The sequence below is a fragment of the Solenopsis invicta genome, chromosome 6 (genome assembly GCF_016802725.1).
Source record: "Solenopsis invicta isolate M01_SB chromosome 6, UNIL_Sinv_3.0, whole genome shotgun sequence".
In the NCBI taxonomy this organism is placed as follows: domain Eukaryota; kingdom Metazoa; phylum Arthropoda; class Insecta; order Hymenoptera; family Formicidae; genus Solenopsis; species Solenopsis invicta.
The window spans coordinates 10,074,229-10,089,997 of NC_052669.1; the positions used below are offsets into that span (position 1 = coordinate 10,074,229).

At 40.6% G+C, this 15,769-nt stretch overlaps 3 protein-coding genes across 4 annotated transcripts; 1 reads left to right on the forward strand and 2 right to left on the reverse strand.

The window, feature by feature from the left end:
* Window positions 1-36: 36 nt before the first annotated feature.
* On the reverse strand, window positions 37-3,197 carry LOC105207457. The gene is made up of 4 exons (XM_011176905.3): window positions 3,005-3,197; window positions 2,434-2,591; window positions 1,965-2,157; window positions 37-1,666 (listed from the first exon to the last, which is right to left on the reverse strand). The coding sequence occupies exons 1-4, from the start codon at window positions 3,080-3,082 to the stop codon at window positions 1,625-1,627; spliced, it is 471 nt and encodes a 156-aa protein (XP_011175207.1). The 5' UTR covers window positions 3,083-3,197; the 3' UTR covers window positions 37-1,624.
* Window positions 3,093-6,636, forward strand: LOC105207458 (poly(A) RNA polymerase, mitochondrial). Of its 2 annotated transcripts, XM_011176906.3 has the most exons (8): window positions 3,093-3,210; window positions 3,731-4,014; window positions 4,215-4,381; window positions 4,478-4,711; window positions 4,908-5,117; window positions 5,196-5,410; window positions 5,511-5,731; window positions 5,806-6,338. In XM_011176906.3, exons 2-8 carry the CDS (start codon window positions 3,861-3,863, stop codon window positions 6,336-6,338), a joined length of 1,734 nt encoding a protein of 577 aa, XP_011175208.1. In that variant the 5' UTR covers window positions 3,093-3,210; window positions 3,731-3,860. The 2 variants fall into 2 exon arrangements, with proteins under 2 accessions (XP_011175208.1, XP_039306535.1); XM_039450601.1 differs by lacking the exon at window positions 3,093-3,210 and having other exon boundaries at window positions 3,861-4,014; window positions 5,806-6,636.
* Window positions 6,637-6,917: 281 nt separating this feature from the next.
* Window positions 6,918-14,679, reverse strand: LOC105207459 (RING finger protein 207). Its single transcript, XM_011176907.3, is given in 9 exon segments — window positions 6,918-8,852; window positions 8,855-9,124; window positions 9,509-9,898; window positions 10,009-10,294; window positions 10,382-10,729; window positions 12,341-13,143; window positions 13,230-13,378; window positions 13,710-14,034; window positions 14,139-14,679. Coding segments are annotated over 8 exon segments (2,769 nt in total). The 5' UTR covers window positions 13,916-14,034; window positions 14,139-14,679; the 3' UTR covers window positions 6,918-8,535.
* Between the last annotated feature and the right edge of the window lie 1,090 nt (window positions 14,680-15,769).

The window sequence follows — 15,769 nt, forward strand, 5'->3', positions numbered from 1 at the left end:
TGGCGCACATATGACAAATCATATACTACGTTAACATTGATATTTTCATTCAATGTTAAAACAATTAGAATTATTTATTCAGATATGAATGATTAATTTATACCTTATATCTTATCGATAAATACACGATAAATTTGTTCTTTATAGCTGAACTTTTTCTTTTTTCTATTTCAATTTAATTTTCGCTTAATTGAATATCTTATATCTTATCGATAAACACACGTCGTGCGATACATAAATCTCGCGCAGCGTGAACATTCGATACAATAAATTTGTTCTTTATATAATTAACTCTTTCTTTTTTCTATTTAAATTTAATTTTCATTTAATTGAATATCTATTTTTTTATTGTAAGTACAGAAAGTAAAGAGTAATGCAGCTATAAAGAACAAATCTAATAGTTCGAATTTACAAACATCGTTTGTACATTACACATACAAACAACATTACAAACAAAGATAGTTTCATTCCGCGATAATGTGACCATTGCATATGACGTGAATAACACAAGCGTTCAGTATTACGTATTATAAAAAGATAATCACGATAAAAACAAACACGGTGTAATTAAACTCATTTAATACTATTATCTCTATGACGCGAAGAAAGAAAATCATCTTAACTAACGCACGCTTCTATCGATTCATTTATCTCTGAATACTGTTCAATATTCTAACTCGAAATTTAAGTCATGTATTATATGTACAATTCGGCGATTTAACTAAATTAAAAAGATTGTAAATAGATGTAGATACATACATTAATCACGACACATTATATGTAAAACTTTTTTTATACAGTGTCTCGAAATTCATGAATTAAAATATTATAGCAAGAAAGTTTTTAAAAAGTTAACTAAAGTTGTAAATTTTTACTTGAAAGAAATTTACATTTTTAAGGATTTACCTTTTTTATAAGGATCAAATAACTTTTTTACTTAATTTTTTGAAAATTTTCTTGTTTGGATGATACTCGATTGCTTATGTCGCTAATTTGTTAATTTTATAATAAAATATTCTAATTGGCTGTTCCAAGAGAAAAGTTGCACTATAAGTATGGTCAATTGTAACATGGTCAAATGGTCAAACACTCCATAGTATTTGGATTCGCAAATTTCGGGACCTCCTGTACATCACCAGCTGCCAAATCTATTTGTTGTATCTAATAATAAATTTCTTTTCATGGTGCGAATTACATATAAAATATATAAAGCAGATCAAACCTATAGAATCATCTTTTCATTGTTTTATATTATTCAAACATTAAAATAATTGAGAAATGTGATAAGACGCGTTTCATTTAACGCTCGCAACGTTCACAAGCCTTATTTGTCCTCATTTAATATTTAATAAACAATAAAAAAATTATTCAATAGAGATATTGATGATATTAATATCTCTATCAATCTGTTTAAAGCAGTATGATTCAACATATTAAATAAACTCACCCAAATATTTTGTAGATAAGATTGTCAAGCAATCTTTGCTTAGTTTTCCTCATACTCTGGCTAACTATTACAAGCTTAGTTGTATGATAAAAAAATTACTGTACCGATGCACTTCTGTTTCAAATTGAATTCCTAATAATAAATTTTTATAAAACAAAAATATTTTTCACCTACTGTTTATGGCCATGTAATTTTCTGATGTTTTCTTGTTGGCGATTCCTGAAAGATTCAAATATATCTGCAGTTACCCAAAAATTAAGAAACACATTATCGGTGCTATTGCTAAATTATTATTACTATTATTATTATAAATTATTATTATTAGAAATTAAGATTATTGTACTTATATCAATGATCAATAGAAACAGTTTGTTTACACAAAATTTCATTCTACAGATTATTTGTAGAATACAGAATCTTAGCTTAAAATCTTATCTCTAGAATAGAAAGAATTTGAGTGTTATTTAGTCTTGTCTTATCTACAGATTTAACTAAACTACAGAAAAATTATATATACCTCGCTCTGTTCCTCGCAACTGCGTTTATAAATTCCATTGCATCCAACTTCTACTTTGGACATAGAGGATAATCGAATCTTCTTGCTCGCTGATTTCTGATCGTGAAAGGAAGATTTTAATTTATCTACCTGAGAATGAGATGTTTGTGGTGGTCTCTTAGTTCCTTTGTTCGAGTTATCTGCATCATTATCACTGAAACAAAAGCATATTCAATGTTAATACAATCAAGCAGTAGTACTATACAGGTTGATTATTAATGAATGTCCCCATTTTTTATCATAGGAGCATGCATTTATAATTTCTAATATAATAATATGTTAAAAATACGTATCCGTCGGTAAATCATGTACCTATGGTAAAAAGTGGGGACATTCATTAATAGTCACCCTGTATAATAAGTGCATTGCATTATTAACAACATATTCTTTATGACATAACAACATATTCTTTATCACTGAAAAACCTTACCTTACGGCAGTAACGGACTTTTCTGATAGCCCATCTACTGTACTCAAACCCTTGGTATTTCCATGCTGACGTTGAGGTAAGGGCATTGCAATCCGCTTATATATTTCCAGTAGCTCACCTCTACATAATTTTTCGAACTTATTGCTTTCAATACAACTCTGTAATGAGAGAGGACATAATAAAGACACTGAGAAATACACCTCACCATACAAACTTGAACTCTTAAATTACAACAAATAATTATTAATTAATGATACGTGTGGGATTACTATTTTCTCCATTTCACAGATATTTAGAGAACATTATCACGGTCTATAAATTTATATAGACCGTGTAAAGTGTAAATCATAAATTTGCCTACAAAGTGTATCTCTCGAATGACGTTTAACCTAAATTGCGCTGACGTCTGTCGATACTAAAAACAATTTGGATAAACAATAACAGACTAACACGTACATCGAGTTATTCTCTAATATAAAAATCATGAGTGATACAAAAGCGGGGAAGAGCCGCGGGCGTGCCGATCGGTTGTACAGTTTGTACACACGGCCTAACCTATGTGATAACTCACATTCTGCAGGATCTCGCGGAGCTGGTGCTCCGATAGCGACTCCGGATGCGTGAGTCCGTACGTGCCCAGTTTCCACATTCTCACCTGCGCTTCCTCGTCGCGTCGGAAGAAGAAATCACGGACGGTCTGCCGGACATCTCACATAAGCGGCGCAGTTGGATCTCCACCGTTATCGCACCGTCGTTATCACCATCTGCTATCAAACAGTACATACATACGACGCGTAATACACATGGGAAATCCAACCGGACATCGTCGCAAATTTCCGATTAATCATTGTATAATTACAATTCACGGGAGACAGTAATAATTAATTCATGGATGTAGGTCGCGCGTCCGAATAAAATGTCAAAATAAAAGGAGATATCTTTTTAAATTTATTTATATAATCTTTTTTACTATTTTTTATTTATAATTGTAAAAAACTTATATTATTCGACTTATATTATCATTAAAATTTACGTATTAAATCAAGAAATCATAGATTGCAGTGCATATTAGAGATCTTTATTGATTTCATTTAATTTTATTTGAAATTTTTTAAATATTTTTTTTTACTAAAATTAAATTTTTTTTATTTGCATTCTATTTTGTTCAAGACATAAAATTTCAGAAATTCTTCGGCATTCTCGAAATAACAGTCACTTCCTTACCAATTATATTCTCTTGACATTTTATCGATTTTTTGGAATTATAAACCTCTCACTTTTATAAATATTATTTCAGATTATCGACATGCACAGAGGCTTGAGTTTTTTTAATAAGAGTGCAAAAAGTTCAGCTCAGAAGAGAACAGATCGCAGGATTGCACTGTGGCACACGTGTGCGGCACATAGAACTACGCGCACATTTAAAAATGGCGCTCTTTAGCCGTGCCAATTCGAACGCTCTTTCGTGGTTAAATCATTGTTATTGCAAAAAATTCACGATGGGCACTAATAGATTAAAATCGCGCGCTCGCACTTCGATGTCATCAACCATCCAACAGCATAAGAACAATAAGTTAATAAGTGAGTCACGCGACAGTTTCAGCGTATAACCTATAAACTTACAAATTAATATTATACAGCTCTCTTCGGAGCAATTTACTAATTTTAACGCAATTGTTTTGAATGCAGCATGAATTAATAATCTTCTAAATTGATCCTTCTCTTATATCGCGTCTGTATTTATATGTTTTCACTAGGATCTGTATCCGACAATTTTACAGATACAGAATCCTCGTTGGAGGCTGAAGTCACCAGGAGAAGAAATCAGGCGTGTCGAAGCTTATTGATACAAGTATACTCCTCCAAGTCACACAACGATCTTTACAACTATTGTTCGCGCTTTGGAGACATCTTGAGTATGCATCACTACCAAATAAATAACCAGCACGTATGTCGGCTGTCGCCTAATATTCATCCAAAATTATATGCAGTATTAATATGTAAATGTTTTTGTATAAGAACACCACATTGTGATTAATTTTAGAATTATATCTTACTTGAGTTTAAAGACATAGCGTCGATAGATGAAGTTATGTTGTCTGCTTCCTTCGTAAATGGAGATTACATTGCCCCTGTAAAATCGCCAGTGTTGTGGTTCCGTAAAGGACAAATTGTTGGGCAAAAAAATAATCAGAAAAAGGTATCTCTGTCAGTGGAGAATGGTTGTACGTTCCTTACTGATCAAGAGATTGCAAACATGTTATATAACGCAAAATCGGTAAGCTATTATATTTATGATTGAGCAAAGAGGAATTCTATTTTTTGATCGAAATGGATCTTGGATAATATTTGTATGAATATTTACAATTTCCAATTCATTATATTTTCATTATACAGTTGGAATTTTTATATCATATATATATATAAAATCTGAAACATTTAGCTTTATAAAACTTGTAACTTTTATTTTACAGATATCAGGGCAGATAATAGTTTTATACGAGGGGATAAAATTAACAGATTTGGAAGTAAGACTGAGATTTCACACCGCTCACCATTTAGAGCAATACTTTTCTCGGCTATTTCACAATATGAGGGTTCTGCCGTTTGGCTCCTCTATAAATGGTTTTGGAAGAAAGAGGTGTGATCTTGATTTACTCCTTGTTCCTGATGGCAATAACGAAGTAAATATATAAGTCACATTTGAATTAATTAAATGTTCATGTGTTTAATACTAAATGTCAGTGTGCTGATATTTGTAGTCCAATATCGCGAGTAGATTGGTATTTCACACGAAGTCTATGAAGCACAACGACAGGAATGAAACAAAAGAGTTTTTGGGAATACTCGCGAACGGTATGCAGTACTTCATCCCTGGAGTTTATAACGTAAGAAAGATTCTGGAGGCTCGAGTACCTATAATCAAGTTTCGTTACGACTACACGCATACCGAATGTGATTTAAGCGCGATAAATATGTGAGTTGAGACATATTTTAACTTTATATATTCGATGTAGATCTTTTTTATATTTAAAAAAATGAAATATATAGAACGTCAATATCAATCGTTTTTATAGGACTGCCATATATATGACCGAATTATTAAATTTATATGGAGAGATGGATTGGCGGGTAAGACCGCTTGTTATAACAATACGGGTCTGGGCAAAGAGTCAGGAAATAACATCCGACGTACCAGGACAGTGGATAACGAACTTTCCTCTTACGCTATTAGTCTTATTTTACTTACAACAGAAAAAGATATTGCCGTCCTTGAAAATGTTGAAGACATATGCAAGTAAGTAGCATATATCGCAAACAAAAAAAGTATAACTCATACAGCTGGTAAATTGCATCTTTCCTCTTATGCAGCGCGCAATGACATGCGTACCGCGGAGAATGGCATCGATTGCACCTTCCTGCGGGACATCAACAAATTGCCGGCCGATTACAAGTATAAGTCGAATCAGGACAGTCTGGAAACACTTCTGTATGGTTTCTTCGAATATTATTCGACGTTCGACTTTCACGTGAATGGGATATGCATACGCGAAGGTGTGCAAATTCGAAAGCCGTCACGCTCGCCACTCCATATTACCAATCCCCTCGAAACGACGTTGAACGTCTGCAAAAATGTGAGCCTGTACGAGCTGAATCGCATAATTACCAAGTTGCACGACGCGATCTACGCGCTAGAGACCAGCGACAAATCCAGAAGTGTCAACTGGGGCGTCACAGCTTTGTTAAAAATAAATAACGCTAACATGATAAATCTAAAAAAGTTAAGCAGCTCGAAAGAACAAATCTCGGAAGAAGAATACTCGGGGGATCCTTCCTATGAAATTTCTGACAAATTTGAAGTTAACATCGACGAGACGGAAACGAAGAAGAAAGAGACAGTATGATACCCGAACGAATAGTGACAAAATTTGTACTTTACTTTTGCAGAAATGTATACGCTGTATATATTCTTTGCAAGTGACACACTTTCCTTTTTATACCAATGATTTGGTATTGCAACGGTGCTAGAAAAATAGAGCTGTTTTACCCAACAAGGAAAGAAAAAAAAATGACGGAGAGAACTTTTATTACAGTTGATTGTGTGTACTGTACTATAATGCGTGAAAATAGAAGAGAAATGTACATAAAATCTACAATTACGTATAAAAATCAATTATTACTTAAATAAATAATTGCAAAATATCACGCAATCAGTTATTAGATTAATTAATTGGAATTTATACTGCCGCTGTGTGAATTCTAAAAAAAATTGCGAACATTGAAGATCAAAATGTTCTCTCGTATTTCATCCGTTGAAGCTCTTAACTTTATAGCCTACCTGTAAAATAAAGTGGGATACCGAATATTCGCGTATCTATTTTGTTTTATACGTACAATTGCGAACACTCAGTTTTAAAACTCAAGCGATGAGGCTCGCACGTCGTCTTCACCTCCATGAAGATGTGGTACATGTGAATCAAGGGTATATTTATTAACTTGTATATATTTTACTATACCAGCAATTCGACATTTCTCATACATGCTTACGTGTACACTCGCTATAATTAGAACGTTCATTGTAACCCTGTTGAAGATTACAAGTCCTCGTAGTTAAATTCGAAACAACGATTAACGATCGCATTGACTTTCACAAGGAGGAGCTGATTCCTCGTAACACCGATTTATCCTTTAGTCGCGGTCTACAATTAATGTTGTAAGCCTTAAGCCGCAAGAAATTGACCAACCATGGTCGATTATTCTCCTTATATTCAACTATGATTGGTCAATTTCTTACGGTTTAAGGCTTACTACATCTATTGTAGACCGGGACTTATGCGCTTCTTATTCGGATTAATATTATCGTTACGTTACAGTCGATAATTGCATAATCGTGACGAGCCCGCGCGTCGATACGTCCGCAGCAGCGGCGAGTCGTAGGGCGATCGTCGGGTTTTTATTTATTTTTTATTTTTTTTATTGATGTAACTGGCGATTACGAGTAAACGCTCGAATTAGGCTATTCTTCGCGAATCGAGTATCGTCGATTAAATTCGTAATATATCGCGACTGGCAGTGTTGTTTATTAGCTAAGTATTACCGTTTTTATTCGACCGATCGAATTGCGCGACGTACTTTACTGGACTATGCATCCGACCCGTTGACGTTCAAGGAGGAAGAATTTCGTGCTACCGTATGTACGGGAAAATACGGTGGGAATAAATCCGCACATTTTAATAAAGAAACGAGACACGTGAATTTTTGTAATAAACGTAACCAAGAGATAATGTGCGCTCAGAACGAAATCGATTTGAATTTGTCTGTACACAGTTTAAATTGTAACGTCAACCGCGGTTCTTTTGCAATTATTGTACATTGCACACGCGCGTTTTGTTTGAAAAAACGCGCGTTTGTTTATAATCTTCCCGTATTATCCCTAATCAAGGCTCTACGTGTCTCTACCAACCGCTCCAAGGTAGGTCGTGTCAACGATACGAGTAGCGGACATAACGCATGTGATCATTCCGTCTCTTCACAGTCTGGATTTACGGTGGCAGGGGAACCGATCTTCGGCGCTTTCATCGAATGCAATTAAATCGCTATATAAAAGTTCGACACAATACAAACGTCAAAAACGTCGGAATAATACAAACGCCATACGTTCGATCGGGATCTCAAAGAAATTTTTCGAAAAGTAATTAATATAAAGACGGGAGCGCACTTGTCGAAGGTGCCTCTCGATAACAAAGACTTCCGATTTTCCATATCGCGCAGAATATAGACCTTTTTCATGGTCGTTATCATATTTCTATATTTCTATATTATTAATATTATTAATATTATACTAGTAGAATGTCCAAAATCTTCGAAAAACCGATAATATCGGCTCTCACAACAATACGCTTCCGTTGCTAATAAATAACATGTATACTTAAGCCACTTGGGGCACGGCATTTAGTCTTTTGATCATTCTCATTTTCCTTTTCTTTTTCTATCTATACGCAATAGGCTCGCGAATATCTACTCGATATCCACGGACAATATTTCCTTACGTAATTATATGTTGCGCGCGCGAGGAAGGGTTGCGAAAAGACCGAGAATGCCTCAATTCGTTTTGCTCTTACGATGATACCGATGATGATGTAAATGATGGTGTCGCAGCTGAGAGCGCGTCTCCTGCACGGCCGCCACCAAGGTGCGTACCGCCTCCTCGTGACCCTCGAAACTGTCCGCTTTCTTCAGCTGGCCGAGGGACGACGCCCCCGCGGCCGCCGCACCATCGCCACCGGCGCCGCGCTTGCTCTTCGGCCGCGGAAAGGTCTCCCAGGAGCGCTGCTTCTGCACGAGAGACGACGACCGTGATCCGACCAGATAGACCAAGGTTTTCCGGGGATCCTGCATGATGGATTGTTGACCTACCGCCCGTCGGCGATGCTCGACCGTCTGCTGTTGCCGGAACCGGTCGTGCTCAGACTCTCGCAGCTGGCGCGCCGTCGCCTCCTCGCGTCCGCCTTCCCGTCGCCGTAGAACAGCTCCTCGGAATCGCTGGCTGGGTAGATCTTGGCGACCTTGCTGCTCGGGATCGCCCGTATCTGATCGTCGGTCGGGACCGCGTGCACTTGCGCCTGCACACGCTTCTTCGCTTCGCCCATGCTCGAGGCCTCCGAGATTCGTTGATACTCGCCCTCATCGCCTGCTGGAAGCACGGGATTCTTTTAGAAGTGCGATCTCATCTTCTTCGAACACAGCGGGTGCACGAAAGTTCGCTGCGAGACGACAACGACGAGACACTTAACTTCGTGATGATAAATGTACGAAATAGATGTGTTACATGTGTGGGTCAACGTATATCTCTCTTTAATGTACATAAATATATTTACATATATTGTATATATTTTATATATAAGAACGTGTACGACGAACGGTGAGCAACTTTACATATTCGGCTGTCGGATGTTTGTCGCCATTAAGTCTAAACCCGAAATTTCGCCCCGATGGACTACAAAGGAAGACCTGCGTGTCATAATGTATCAGTACTCGTTTGCGCACGACGGTCCTGCGATTCTCCCGTTCTTACCGATATGAGACTGCGGCTGCTGCGAGTCGGTGCATCTTTCCGCTTGATCGAGCGCCTCGGCGGAAGTGTCGCCGGTGCCGCCTTTCAAGGAGCGATACAACGACCGCATCTTGCCGCCGGACGAGTGCCCGGGCGGTGTCTTCGGCTTCGCGCTGTCCGGCGACTTGCGCGAACGCCGACTCTGACTGCGATCGCGGCCGTCCTCTCTGCCTGGCGACTTCTTGCGATCGTCCTTCTGCGTTCGGGCCTTCTCGATCAATTGACTGAGCACGCCTCGCTTCGGATCGGTTGACTTGGCCGTCCCGTACACGACTATGTTGCCGCTCGAGTCTAGAACGGCGCCTACACCACCGGACGGCGTGCGACATCGCGTCGGGATCTCCTTTGTCTCTGAACGATTAATTAGATTGCAAATTAAATACTGAAATATTTAACGCCTTCATTATTTTATATATGAAGGCATTAAGGCAAACATCCATATGAAATTTTCTTTTTCATACCTTTCATGTATAGCGCATTGTCGGCACTCGTGGCAGTGCTACGTGGATGACGATGATCCTTCGTCGGTGCTTGAGCCTGCGGATGCGGCGGTGGCTCCTGCATCTGCAGGCGCGCCAAATGATCCAGCAACGCTTGCAGATGCTGATTATCAGCCGCGTCCGCCGCGGCCATACTTATTTCCCCAGCGCCGATCCCTATCGAGAACGACTTGACAAAGGGTTCCAGGTGCTGAGCGAGCACTTGCAACTTTTTCACCTCGCTCTTCAGGGACAGTATGTCATTCATCTAAACGGAAACAAGCATGAGAATAAAAGGAATGAGAAGTAAATGAGATAGATACAAAGAGGATGTAATTTGGCTGGGAGAACACACCTGAGAGTGAAAGATCTCCTTTTCTATGTGGATCCTGCACATCTGCTCCTCCCAGAGCGCGTCGAAGATGTTTCTCAGTCGCTCCAGTTCCATCTGATGATGCTCCAATTGTTGCTCGAGCACGCGGCAGTCTCTCGCCACATGATCGTAACGCGATCCCAGCGGCGGGGTGTTCGCCCTCTTCAAAACGGAAACGTCCCGCTGCAACTCACCCAATCGTTCCTTCACCGTCATTAACTGCTGACTCAGTTCCTTCAGCTGAGTGTCGAAGGTCCGACAGTGATTGGAAAATGGCCCACCGTCAGATCCGCTCTTCGGCGGCAGCCTCTGAGCAACTTTACTGCTCTGCTGAGAAAGCATATTTCTTATGTAAAACGCGAATTGTATTTAACGATAGAGTCGTAATTGATAATCATATCCATGAATAAAATTTGAAATTGATTCTGCTAAAGGCAATTGATATATTCTACTTTCTACTTAAAAAAAAAAAAAAAATGCAAGCCATCAGATACATGAAATATAAAAACATGCGAAGAAAAGTACTTACACGGAAGTACTACTGTGTCCAAAAAGTAAGGTGACATTGCATTTATTTCGAAAATTCTTTATTTATTCTTGCAAATCAATTTCGTCCCCTTCAAAGTAATCCCCCCCTGATATAATACACTTATTCCAACGGATTTTCCAATCTTCGAAACAGTTGTAATAATCGATTTCAGGAATGGCCTTTAGCTCCTTCTTCGCAGCGGCTTGAATCTCTTCTATCGACTCGAAACGGTGTCCCCGGAGCGGCCGCTTGAGTTTGCTGAATAGCCAGAAGTGGCATGGAGCCAAATCAGGTGAATACGGTGGTTGTGGAACGATATTAGTCGAGTTTTTGGTTAAAAAATCACGAATAATCAGCGCAGTGTGTGACGGTACATTATCGTGGTGCAAAAACCAAGTGTTGTTTCGCCACAATTCAGGCCTCTTCTGTCGGATAGCGTTACGCAAACGACGCATAACGTTCAAATAATATTCCTTATTGACTGTTTGGCCCGGCGGAAGGAACTCGTAATGCACAACACCACGATAATCGAAAAAAACAGTCAGCATAACCTTGATTTTTGAGCGACTTTGACGTGGTTTTTTCGGTCTCGGCTCACCTTTGGCACAATATTCACTCGATTGGTCGGTTGTTTCGGGATCGTAAGCGTAGATCCAAGTCTCATCTCCAGTGATAATGCGTTTTGTCTTGTCAATGTAGTCGGAAAGCATTGCTTCATACACTTCAACGCGGCGCCTTTTTTCCAAAAAATTCAATGATTTTGGTACCAGTCGAGATTTGACGCGTTTGAGAGCCAACACATCCTTCAAAATGGAATTGACCGAGCCTTTTGATATGCCAATCTCATCAGAAATGTCTCTAATGGTTAAACGACGGTTTTCCAACACCAAATCTTTAATTTTTTGGACGTGAGCTTCGTCGGTTGCGGTTGATGGTCGCCCAGAACGCTCCTCGTCTTCAACACGTTCTCGACCTTCATGGAAGTCTTTGTACCACTTGTATACATTTTTTTTCGACATAACCTTATCGCCAAAGGCATTCTGCAGCATCCGCAACGATTCTGCAGCAGAAATTTGATTCCGCAAACAAAATTTAATGCAAATTCTTTGCTCAACAAATGTAGACATGGCAAAAAACGAGAAATTCACTTTTAGCAGCTCACAAAACAATGCGTATCTCAAACACTAATGGATATTTTGACGTGTTACTTCTCTTGGATGTCAAAGACAGTCCTACCAACCTAAAAAAATTTTATTCCTCCAAATCCGTGCGCGCGGGAGATTTAAAATGCAATGTCACCTTACTTTTTGGACATGCGAGGACGACATCGGAAAGGAAACTTGTGATACGAAAGTGAAGGACGATCACGATGAAGGATCAACCGTGCGATTACTCGCTTCGTTCGCACGTACCTGAAGTACCTGCGGTTCCGGCTGGCCTATCGTATGGCCGCCGGCCATTTGATCGTACAGGGACTCGGCGGTAACCTTCGGTGTCTGCACTTGACCTACATAGGGATGCAGGGCACGCGCGAAGTCGGCCCGATAATTTGTTTTGATGTGAGCGGCGAGCAGAGGCGGACGCGACGGATGGCCCAGCTGAGCGACGCGACTCAGCCGTTCCAGCATCGGATGCGCCAGTTCGAGGAACTGATACTTGGTCGCGCCGGTGGTGAACGCGGTGCACAGCATTAGATGCATCTGCAGCACGGGTAACGCGCCACCCAGCGCGAGCAGCTGCGTGCGCACCATGCGCTCCTTGGTGTCGAATTGACGCTGCAACTCCGTGAGGACGTACGCGTGCGTCTTGTTGATCGCCTCCTGCATCCCTTGGCAGAAGGCGGTCAACGCGCGCTTCTCGGATTCGAGACTGTGCCGCAGCTCGTCCAGTTGCGATTTGAGCGCCAGTACGCCGTCCTTGATGCCGGCTTGGAGCTCGCAGATCGAATTCACCGCGCGCTCCATCTTCTTCGAGGCCTGCTGCCAGGCGCTCTCGATGTCCACGCAGTGCACCCGTGCGTCCGGGGGCGTGTCGCGAAAGCACGTGGCGCACAGCATGCACTTGGCGCTCTGGCTGAACATTATGTACTGCTCGCCGTGGCTCGGACAGCGTCGTTGGGTGTCCTTGGTGCACTTGCTCATGTGCACCACCTCGTGAGTGGAGAACATCTTCGCGCGATGAGTATGTTCTCTGCAGTGGGTGCAAAGCGCTTGTCCTGTAAATGATAAATGTACATTTTCTTTTTATATTCTGTGAATTGAATTTGATACTGGTTGAGAGACATCTTCTTCGCAAACTTACCACATGTTGTGCAGAAAAACATAGTGGATTTGTCGCGTTTGTCGCAATTGGCACATGGTGGGTTTTCAGAATTTGCTAGCTCTACCAATTGGCGTATCAGCTGATCGGGGGGTGGTAATTGCGCTCCATCTTTCAACTGTGTCTGTTGCCTAGATTATTTCGATTATTTTATTAACGTAATTATTTATTCAGAATTAAAGGTAAATAAATGATGTGGATGAGAATGAAAAATTTAATAAGTGACAATTAGTATGTAAAGTTTAAAAAAAAAAAAAAAAACTATAGAAACATTTTCATGATTGAATTTTCTTAAAACTACTGAATCTGGAGAATATTAAAGTTGTGAAAACAAATCGTTAATGTACACGCAAAAGATGAAAGAAACAGGAAATTAAAATCTAAATTTGCATCAAAAAATAATGCTGCGCATGCACACGCGAACGTGAATCGTTGAATAAATCGTCACATGTTGTTATCTACCCGCAGATAGGACACTTGACCGTCCCGTCGATGTGCGGGCCGTGTATGCAACGGGCGCAGAAGGTGTGGAAGCAGGAAAGCAGGCAGGGCTCGTTGTAGTAATTGTGGCAGACTCCGCAGGTGAGGGGATTCCTGGGTCCGCCGCCCGGCACGCCCGTCGTGCCGTCGTCGCCGATCCCGTCGACCGCCGAGCCCGAGCTCGCCATCGTCGCCGGCACTCGGCCACCCGAGTCGCGTCGCCGTTAACCCACGCGCGCGCGGACGACACGCGCCTTCCGCCTCGCTTCACGACACCGCTCCCTGTTCCATGTTCCCGTGTACCTCTCTGCGGAGGAGAACGGAAACGATTTATCGGGATGCTGCGCGCGCTGTGACTTACCGCGGGACCACGACATAGACAGCGGCGAGTCGAGATCTTAGCGTCCTTACCCCTAGACCGTCGGCCCGCCCGCGCCGAGAGAGAGTGTCCCCGACCGAAGAGGGTGGTTTAACGGCTGCTGCTCGCTCGGCCCGTCATTCTGACGTAGACGCGCGACGCGCTTTCGCGCTGGCCAACTCCGTCTCTGCGCAACCGACGATTGGAGCACTGACGTCACCGAGGCACCCACCGTCCTCGATCTCACCCTCGCCACCCCCGCGAATACACGCACACGATGATCCATGGAAACGGCGCCTGTACGTGTACATACACCCCGTACACACGTGCATGTACGTGCAGAGATTCGCACAGTCGACCCGGCTCGCTCTTGCCCTCACCCTCTCGCTCACACCCTCATTCCGCAGCCAGCACCACCCCCGCACATGTATTTATACATACGTGCACATGCAGCTATACGCGACGATGGAAACTCGGGTATTGGTGCAGCAGAAGGGTGCAAGCAAACGCCCGCCAAACTGGGCGGAGAGCAACATCTAAAAGAGAAACACATTAATCGCGCAACTCCTTTTCCTGAGACGAAGATGTTCCTTTACCTACACTAAATTTCTCTTGAAGTTACACACGTGCATATAAATCTTTTCGTTTTTTTTTTTTTTTTTTTTTATGTGATCCATCTCCTTCCTCCATTAGTGTGAGATCTTCGAAATAAACTAGTGGGATCCGCAGAGGATACATCACGTATCTGGGGCGAGAGATCTGATCGCTGCGAAATCGCCTTATGACACAAATGTATTCCAAAGATGTTCTCCATCTTTCTACTTTTCCGTGAGCTCATGAGGAAAAATAAGAATTTTGATACTGTAGATGCTGAAAAAAAAACAAAAAACAAAAAGCGAGCGAGGTACAATAAAAACGAAAATTATATAATTTAAGACAGTTTATGTACGTCGGTAATTTCATGTAAAATAATTGTTTAATAGAATTGTCTTCACCATTATTAGCGAACAAAAGTCAATTAAACAATTGATTTTTCGATTATTAATCAAGTTCTATTTAAATGTCAATGAGGCTGCGCGGTGCAAACCTTTTGTCTACTGATTTATATATCCAAAAGCATTTCTTGAACAGGTCACTGGGCATTCTTCGATTTTTCGACCTCTTCGCATTCTACTGTTTGTTACAACGTGCTTTTTATATTGACCCATTGATGCGTGTGCACTCGAATGCAACTGCAGGTAGAATGAATCGGAAAGTGCGATCAAACTTCTCTTCCACTAATCCTCACGAGTACATGTTTCTCTCAAAATCTCAATTATCTTTCCACTTGTCTCGCAATTCAAATCTTGTTCAAATGTGCTCTCCTTGAATTCTGATCATTTGATTATCTAATTAAAGAGGTTTGATATTTCATATCATCACTCATCCTGTTTTCTCATGCTTGGGAAAAACGTTTAAATATATTAATTAGTTAAGCAGCACTGGAATCTATAACTGCAACAAAAAATTTATACTTAAACTGGAGCCTGAAGGAAAGAGACATTTTCGTGATAATAATTTACGAAATCAATAGGAGAGAGAACTCTAGTGGTATCTTCGTCTTCTCTCGTTTATCCCACTGCACATTTCTCTAGTATTTTAGTGAAAATAACTCCTCTCGCGTTTTATTTCAGTTCTCGTAAGA